General features: G+C 32.3%; 1 protein-coding gene across 3 annotated transcripts in view; it reads left to right on the forward strand.

The window, feature by feature from the left end:
* The window catches only part of LOC124433074, a 33,970-nt gene that overhangs the window by 21,848 nt on the left and 2,122 nt on the right, over window positions 1-10,000 (forward strand). For all 3 annotated transcript variants that reach the window (XM_046982626.1, XM_046982625.1, XM_046982624.1), the window contains exons 3-13: window positions 2,142-2,345; window positions 2,748-2,813; window positions 2,939-3,124; window positions 3,350-3,388; window positions 4,874-5,065; window positions 5,711-5,805; window positions 6,305-6,541; window positions 6,870-7,229; window positions 7,559-7,818; window positions 8,443-8,621; window positions 9,756-9,884. In XM_046982626.1, the coding sequence (XP_046838582.1) occupies window positions 2,180-2,345; window positions 2,748-2,813; window positions 2,939-3,124; window positions 3,350-3,388; window positions 4,874-5,065; window positions 5,711-5,805; window positions 6,305-6,541; window positions 6,870-7,229; window positions 7,559-7,818; window positions 8,443-8,621; window positions 9,756-9,884 (1,909 nt within the window). In that variant the 5' untranslated portion in view covers window positions 2,142-2,179. The remainder of the gene's footprint in view (window positions 1-2,141; window positions 2,346-2,747; window positions 2,814-2,938; window positions 3,125-3,349; window positions 3,389-4,873; window positions 5,066-5,710; window positions 5,806-6,304; window positions 6,542-6,869; window positions 7,230-7,558; window positions 7,819-8,442; window positions 8,622-9,755; window positions 9,885-10,000) is intronic.

Below are 10,000 nucleotides of genomic sequence, written 5' to 3' on the forward strand. Positions count from 1 at the left end.
ATATATCTATATATATATATATGTATAGATATATGTATTTATTTATATATATAATTTTATTTATGATAAAGTTTTTCACGAGAAATAATAATCTGATTCCGAGAGAATAATTAAATACTTGTGATTGATTGAAACATTATGAAATTTGTTATGAAAATCTAAGAAGAAGAAGTTATTTATAAATCAATTATGACTATCGATTATCTATTATCTATTATCTATTACGTAACTCTAATACCATCTACTATATACTTTGAACTATATAGATAATCAAAGATATATTGATCTTGACTAAAAAAGTTTTTCCACGTAGAATAATAATTCGATTTCGAGATAATTAATTACTTGAAAATATTGATTCGATATATTATGAAATTTCTTATAAAAATATAAGTAGAAATTTATTTTCAAATTAAAGATGATCATCTATTATATACCATGAATCATATAAATGATTAAAGTTGTATAAACTTTGACGATAAAATTTTTACAAAAGATACAATAATTCGATTTAGATTTGATAATTAAGTGCTTATTATTGTCTGGAATATTAGGAAATTTTTTATAAAAATGTTAATAGATGATATTTTCAAAGGACGAAAGGATTCTATATCTTTCGACGTATGTACATATTTTAACGATTCTATTAAATTCAACGAAATGGTACAAAAACGATATTACAAATCGTACAAAGTAACAATTTTCGAGATTGAAATTGAAAAATGCAATAATAATGTCTCTAATTGTATATTAAAAATGACGACTTCGTTGATTCATACGTCGGACAATAATATCGATCGATTTAAATCGAAGAAGTATTCGATTTTCTGATTTAAATTTATAAGAAAAAAAAAAAAAAAAAAAAAAACAAAGCAAAGAAAGAAAAAAAGAGAGGTAAGGAGAGAAAAAGAAATGAAAGGAAATAACTGTGAAAGATGAAAAAATTAAAGAGCCCGCCCCCCCCCCCCCCCAAAAAAAAAGAAAGAAAAAAAAAGAAAGAAAGAAGAAATAAAAAATTAAAATAACCCAAAAGACGAAAGCCGATTTCTTCTTTCCTAGAAAGAAATTCAGTCGAGTTCGGTTATTAATTGAGGACGATCACGCGATATTTCCTCGCGATACGTCGACCCGTCGCGAATTTATCGTTGCGCTCTCGCTGATTTATCTGGGGGAATCCGATTTATCGGAGTGTCCCAGCAGCAGCCACGGTGCGTCCTGCATGTTGAACCTGCGTCTCTGTGTATATACGTACGTACGTATATATGTATGTATCCATGTACAGATGAATGAGAGAGAGAGAGAGAGAGAGAAAGAGAGAGAAATAAAGAAAGTAAGAAATAAAGACAGACAGAGATCGGTAGGATTCAAAAGCTGATTGGTTGATTTTGTCGCGGGACTTTTCGAAAGAACTAAATAGATACTAGTATGTATGTCCTAGATACTATCCATTCTGAGAGAAAGAGAAAGAGATAGGAATAAGGTAAATCCTTCGTTCTATTTTATTGTCAGAAGGGATCGAATTCGTCGTCAATTCAATTTTGGACGATTGCTAAATATACACTTCTTCTTATCCTTTTTTGTCTTTCACGTTTATCTTCTTCGTTTAGAAAAAAAAGAGAGAGAGAGAGAGATAGAGAGAGAGAGAGAGAGAGAGAGAGAGAGAGAAGTATATCGACGAGCTTGTACGCCGTTATTTGTTACAAAGCAAATTATCGATCCACAGGATGATATTGGACGCGAGCTCTCTCCCTCTCTTTTACTCTTTTTCTTTCTTTTTGCGTATAAAAATTTATAAATTAACTCATACATTTTTTATGCGCCCGTCGAAACTATTCTCGAATCGATCCAACCACGATTGGTGTTTGGAGAGAATTTTCAACGATAGAGAGAATACGTTGGACCAGTCAGCAAAGTTTTTCCATTTATAGATATATGAATGAATGTAAAAAAAAGATAGTGAGAGAAATAGATAGAGATAGATAGATAGATAGAGAGAGAGAGAGAGAGAGAGAGAGAGAGAGAGAGAGAGAGAGAGAGAGAGAGAAAGACAGAATGAGAGAGAGAGAAAGAAAGAAAATTATGAGGATAGTTTGTTCGATAATGATAAAAAAAATGAAGGATCGGAAACACATTGTTCGCAGGTTGCAGATACGATGGCCGTCGATATGAGGATGGTACTATGGTGAATACTACCGAGCCCTGTTTGCAATGTCGATGTATCGAAGGTGCACTCAGATGTCGACTAAGAGTTTGTCCACGTCTACCAAATTCTCCGCCCCCTGGTTGTCACATTCGACAACCCGAAGAAAACGTTTGCTGTGCCGAACTGATATGCGGTGGACCACGTTAGTACGATGATCAATTCTTTCGTCCTTCAAATATCTACGTTTTTCTTTTTTCTTTTCTCTGTCTTTCTCTCTCCCTCTCTTCTTCTTTTTTCTTTTTTTTTTTTCTTTATTTTCTCTTTTCTAATTTTTTTTTTTTTCTAGATCAAAATCGTATAAAGGACAAAAAGTAAATAGATTTTTATTATTATGTATCAAACTCAATATTCAGATCAAAATTGTTATCACGAAGTAATCGATCGAACTTCGTTGTCGTTTCGTTGAAAGTAAAATTGAAGAAAAAGAAAGAAAAAAGAAAAAAAAAAAAAAACAAAAACAAAAAAAAGAAAAGAAAATGTTCTTTATCGAAATATATATTTTTTAATTAATAATTTCAATTATCCCAATTATGTGATCGTACAGGTGATACGGGGAACACGTTGCGCAGAGCCAATACCGAAACATCGGAGGAAACATCGTTGGATGAAGGTTCTTAATTAACAGATAATATTTAACGATAAACAAGAGAGATAATTAATTAACGAGATCGATCAATGGATTATTAATTATTATTCTCCTATTGTTTTACTTTTCTTTTCTTTTCTTACAAACAGGTTGCCTTCACGAAGGTGTTAGATACGGACCGGGCTCGGCTATGAAGGGATCTCGTAGATGCGAATATTGTTATTGCATTTCCGGTGCAAGACGATGCATCCGACCAAAATGTTTATTACCCCTACCGGGATGCATCCCCCTTTACACCCCTCATTCCTGTTGTCCCGTCGCTTACAATTGCACGCGTGAGTATTTATATCTTTCGTTCATCTTTTAATCACGTAAAAAGATCATCGCGGGGAAAGAAGGAAAGTAAAATAGAAATAAAAAAGATAAAAATAAAAAAAAAAAAAAAAAAAAAAAAGAAAAAAGAAAAAAATTTTAATAAACAGAAATTTCTTTTCCTTTTTATTTACTTTTTTCTTTTCTTTTTTTTTTTTTTTTCTTCTTTTTTTTTTATTGCCACGAAGATTCACGAGCATCAACGTCCGCACCGCCATTTGCCAATGGTAAGTTTGAGAAGAGAGAAAGAAAAGAAATTTTTCTTTGATTTTTTTCTTTTCTGTTTCTTCTTTTTTTTTTTGTTTTTTTCTTTTCAAATTATTCATCGAGCGAATTATAATTGTTCAATGAATTATATCTAATAATTATTATACGTTCGTTCCGTTCCGTTCCGTTCCGTTTCGTTTCGTTTCGTTCCGTTTCGAGATAAATTATCCAGATATTCGTTTACGAGATAAATACGATATAAAATATAAATATTTATATATTTACATTTATATTTATCACAATTGCTCGCATTTTATCGAGGATAACAAAATATTAAATAACGAAATATTAAATTGTATCAATCTATAAAGAATTTTGAAGGAAATATGAAACTAATCATGAAAAATTCTTAAATCAATTTTTCGTAAATCTTATTGTGACACCGTCAAACGGTGTGAGATACTCTTAGAAAGGGAAAGAGTATCTTAGGATAATGGAAAATCGAACATTTTCCAAGGCAAATAGAAAACCTAAAGAGTATTTCGAAGTTCCCACTATTGTTCCTCGATTTCTTCGGAAATGGAAGATCTACGTCGAAGTTAATGAATAATTTAACGACTGTAAGAACAAAAGAGACACAGAAAGAGAGATTGAAAGAGATAGGAATAGAAAGAGATAGATAAACAGATAGAGATAAAGAGAAGGAGAGAGAGAGAGAGAGAGAAAGAGAGAGTTAAGAGAAGGAAAATCAAAGTGACGATTGAGAGAAGATAAAAGGGTTGATGATATTCAACGTAACACCGTACGATTTGAGATGGTCCTGGGCATTCATCGACCACCAACCTTCGACCCTCGACCCTCGACCTTCTAGCTCACCCCATAACTTTTCAATGATTTTCCTTTCAACGACTCAACACGAGCACCAATCAACTTTGCCTCACGAGTAAACCTTAAAATTGTAAACATTAATCATAGAAACTATTTCTCTGGTCCGTCAACGTTCACGTTCGAGCATACTTTAACGATTTCAAACGAGATCGTTAAAATTCGTTAGATTTCAACCCCTCTGAACCGTCGTCGCTTAGAATCTTCTCTTTGCCATGACGAACGAGACTACGACCGTTAAATTGGTAAATACCGATTCAAAGGAGTTCCTCGTTAAATTCAAACTCCCTAAACATCAAATACCGTGTATTTCAAGTCGTGGATACCAAAGGGTCAGCTACATCTATTTATAAATAATGTTTAAATGTTTCCAACGAGATCTTATTCGATGAATAATAAGATTAAAAATATTGGATGAAGGATCATTGAATTATTTTTATATTAAAATTGTATCGTATAACTTTAAAAACATATATTGATATGGAAGAAAAGTAAAGGAAAAGTGAAAAAGGTATAAAGAGAAAGAAAGTAAAAGAAGAAAAAGATAACAGAAAAGAAAAGAATATAATACATTATTACCTAAGTATATGTAAATATAAATCTATCGTATAATATTTCAGGATGTCGTGTAGGAGATCGTGATTATGGGGAAGGTGAAATGGTACGTGAAATCGATTGGAAGACTCCCTGTGATAATTGTTTTTGTGCTATGGGCACCGTAAGATGTGTACCATTAGCCTGTGCACCACCATTACAAGGTTGCAGCCCGATTGTCCGTAACGGACAGTGTTGTCCTTCTACCTACAACTGCAGTGAGTTTTACGGACATATATTGTCAGGGTTGTAACTCCCCCTATTCGTCCCTCTATCCACCTGATCACGCCATCCATATGACAAACTCCAGCCATGATTGTATATTCGAACAATAATGGGATTTCGTTAATTAATTTCATTTCATTAACTTGTAACTTTCCGTACGAATCAATTTAACAAAGAAATTTATTTAAATCGATCGATTGTTATATATTATTCTCTCTCTCTCTCTCTTTCAATCTCTTTTTCGTTTGATCAATTTCAATTTTATTTTTTTTTCGCTCGTACTTTTATATACATATATATATATATATATATATATATGTATATGTATGAACGTAATGTATATTTTTAAGTTCGAGAAAGTATGTATTTAAGGATCGTTCCCACGGTTTCAAGATAATTGAGAAAGAAAAAAAGTACAAAAAAAAAAAAAAAAAGAAAAAGAAAAGAAAAAGAGTGAGAAAATAAAAAGACCGTAGTTTTGTGTTAAGTTTAAAATATATTAAGGAAATAAGAGAATGAATACGCAATCTAGGCCGGACGTATTTTGAAAAGAATCATTGACCCTTTCACAACCCTGATTACCATTTATGTCTTCTACTCCGAAATGATATAAGAAACTGACGGATTAAACGTTCAAGGCGGTAGCATCGAGGTTAAGGCCACCCAGAATTACGCTTCTTATGCCTTCATCAGCAAGGACTATGCCAAGTTTCGCAAGGAGACTAATTTCTTCGTACGTTCCATTAATCAGCTTATCTTTTGTCCTTTTTTTTTGGTTTCGTATTATTATTATTATTATTATTATTATTATTATTATTATTATTATTATTATTATTATTATTATTATTATTATTATTATTACTATTACTACTATCATTATTATTATTATTATTATTATTATTATTATTATTATTATTATTATTATTACTATTATTACTATTATTACTATTATTATTATTATTATTATTATTACTACTACTACTATTATTATATTTTTTTTCGCTTCTCTTTTGTGTCGATAAAAAAGGATCAAAAAGGATCAAATTGATAGAAAAGGATCTTTTTTATTCTCTCTCTCTCTCTCTCTCTTTCTTTTTCTCTCTTTCTGTTTGTTTCGAGTTACTTTCGAGTCTCGTCGTGTAATTAACGAAAAATATCGTGCAGAAAATACTCGAAAATCCAGCTTTTGTCTGTGACATAAGACAATAAGCCACGAACGATCGATTGTCCAGCCTGTGATCGACCGTACGACGATTCCATCCGTCGAAGGACGAGGTCATCGAATAGTGGACGAAAGGATCGATGGTAGGACGATCATTGTCGATGGTGAATCCTCTGTTACCGATGACTCGACATCCTGGCCTTCGACCTTCCCGACCGAAATAATGGACAACGAGATCCTGATCGAGACGGTGCCCTACACGAAATCGATCTTCGAACCAAGTGTATCAACCACTTCGAACGACGAGGTATTCGATATATATATATATATATATATACACTGTGTGAATCTGTCTAATATTTATATAATACATTGTATAAATATATATATATATATATTTATAATTTGTTTATTAAGTTTATATAATATATTTAAATAATAACATTTAATAAAACATATAGATCTTCATTGAGACGAAATATTAATTTATAAAAAAATGATTATAAGTTATTAAACGTTTATATTAATATTATAATTATAAATTTCAAATAAAATAAATCTGCATTAGTTGATTAATCAAATTATAAATCAATATAATAAATTCGTTAATAAATGAAACCCCTTTTCTTTTACAGATAACCACTAATACGGTACGAACGATATCGGATTCGATTTCGTTGAATAGAGATCTTAATGGAACCACCGAGTTTTCAAAGATCTATTCTACCAGCGCTATTACGGAAACCTCGTTCGTTATAGCCAACGATTTACAATCAACCGAAGAGATGACGACGTCGTCGTCGTCGACGTTAGAATCTACGACGTTACCTATCGACAACTTTTCGTCGAACGTCTCGAAAAATTACGATTTAAACTCGACGAGAAACGAGGATAAAGTCGATCGAAGGGACGAGAGAGAAAGTAGTACTACCGAGATTAACGATGAACTTTCGACTAAATTGGAGATTACGACGATTTTGGAAAATGAAGAAATTGTACGTATTGATTATGATTTTCATTTATTTTATTTCTTTATTAGGTTAAAGAAAAACCGAACACATTTTGATTTTCAATATATTTTTAAATAAAATCAAAAATGAGAAAGAGACTCTATTTTTGTTTTTTTTTTTTTTTTTTTTTTTTTTTTTTTTTTTTTTATTATTATAACACTAAAATCCATGTAGCAAATGATTAACCTGATATTATATTTCTCGTCCTTTCCCATTCTCCTTCTGCGTTCCCCCCCCCCTCTCCACCCCTCCCCTACTTCTCATCTTCTAAATACACGCCATTTTGATTGAACGTGCAAACGTTTCCATTTCAGACGACAGGAAATATCGATAAAGGACCCGTCAGCGGTTCATCGTCGACTATACTCATGCCGGATGACATCCTCGCGGTGAACGTGACAGTGAAGACGAATGTCTCGGTAGGGCATATACAGGGTGTCACGATAAATCCAATTAGATCCATTCCGCCGGATGTCGAGGCTATTCTGAACATCACTCATCGCGAGAAGGGCGAGGACTATAGCGAGTACGATTACAGTGCACCGACTTTACCTCCGTCATTACCGAACGTCAGGTATGGGCCACGTGTTTTTCTATTTTTTTTTTCCTCTTTTATTATTCTTTTATCTTTTTTTTTTTTACATCCATTAATAACCATCTTCTTCTTCTACTTCTTCTTCTTCTTCTTTTTCTTTTTCTTCTTCTTCTTCTTCTTCTTCATTCGTTTTGTTGATACATTTGAGATCGGTACAAAGGATGATTTTTAAAAAAGTCAATCATTCCTTTCCTTGGTCAGGATATTTGATATTTTCATGGTAACGAATTCGTAAGACCATCTAGAAACTTTTGTCCCACCCCGTAGAATGTCAATTGTATGTTCACAACGTATAACATTTTGTGATCTTAAATGGATTTGCTAAAAGGATTTTACTTTTAATAATTCTATTTTGTTTACTATAATAACATTATTTTTATCGAAATTCAATCTCACACACACACACACACACACACACACACACACACACACACATATATATATATATATATCCATATTTGTATGATAATGGCGATGATGATTTTTTTTCTTTTTCTTTTTCATTCTTTAGGTGAGAAAAAAATTTCAAACGAAAATCTCGAGAGGAAGATGCAGTAATGGCGTAAGATTCTTGTTAGAGGGATTAACCATTTTCTTTTGTAGGATAATTCCGTTCGTCGCTGCTGACGCCTTAGTGAAGGACAAAGACGTTCCATCGGCCGTCACAGGATATCCTTCCGGTTCGGTAGTCGTGCCTCCTGAATTGCGGCCAACCGACACGTCTGGCTTTTACGATATTGCCACTCAGGAGAACGGGTTCAGTCCTCCTATCGAGACCGAAGGTACGCACGTCAGACTGTTATATGACATAATTAAAGTAAATTGCCCCTGGTGATATTGCCCATCGAGCTTCGAAAAGATTTAAATGTATTTAAATTCTCTCAATATAATGTCATAATCGACAAAAGGATCAACATTTTTTTTTTTTCGGATTATCAATTTCATAGCTACCACGTGAAACCTGTAGTTTTAATTAATAGAATATCTACAAAATTAATTGAATTAACGATAAAAGCTAATTATGATTTAATAATTGTTATAATTATGGAATCCTCTCTACTCCCTCCCTGTTTCCATCTCGGGTTCCTTTCTCTGAGAGTGATCGGGTCCTCTGATCACTCTCTGTAAGTAGATAAAACTCCATAACTTTGTCGATAATTTTGAGTGCCTGATTGATAGGCAATAATGTCTACGCGTATACGCGTCTAATGAAATGTAGTCTATGTACAGGGGCTGAAAAAAAAGGAAAAAGAAAAAAAGTCTCTTGCTATTATATATTGATGATATTACGAAATAATATTATTATAATAAAATTACAGGTACAGTTTTTGGCAAAATATCGTTTGGTTTTTGAATGAAAGGAAGAGAGAGAGAGAGAGAGAGAGAGAGAGAGAAGGAGAGAGAGTGGAAAATAATAAAAATAGAAAAAAAGAAAAGAAAAATAGATCGGTTTAAGATTTTTGTTGATTGCATTATGAAGATATCGTAATTTTTCTTTTAAACAATCGTATTGGAATATAAATAGTTTTATGCGCTTCTTAAAATGAATGTCAAGATGACCTTGGTAATGAAGAAAGTTGCGAAGTGAACGTCCTATTGGAAAATTTATAAATGACGATGTTACTCCGATTCGTAATAACGTTCTCAATTCGCAAAAACCTCGAGAACTTTTTTTGCTGAGATTCTTTTTCCTATTTTTTTTTCTTTTTCTTTTTTTTTTTTCTTTTTTTTTTTTTTTTATTACTTGTCTTCGCATTTTATTGATCCACCCCTCATTCCTTACTCCATCTCACCATATACCATCTCTAACACGGAAATTTCTCTTCTGTTATATATTTCATTTGAGGAGAATAAGGGAGAAGGAGAAGAAGAAGAACATTTCGAAGATTATTTCACGTGGTTAAATTTATTTTCAGGTGGATTCGTACCAAGGGAACCACCGTATTTTGATAGTTCTTATCATTCGACGGATTTAAATCTAGAAATTGGTACTGGTGTAACCGTAGTCCCGGCACAGATTACTGGACCGCATCGTAAAAACGGTGGTAAGATTATATATTTTATACGCGATATTATATATTGTACATATATATATATATATATATATATATATATATATATATATATATCTATATATACGTACATATATGTTCGTTGAACA

The sequence above is a fragment of the Vespa crabro genome, chromosome 2 (genome assembly GCF_910589235.1).
Source record: "Vespa crabro chromosome 2, iyVesCrab1.2, whole genome shotgun sequence".
In the NCBI taxonomy this organism is placed as follows: Eukaryota; Metazoa; Arthropoda; class Insecta; order Hymenoptera; family Vespidae; genus Vespa; species Vespa crabro.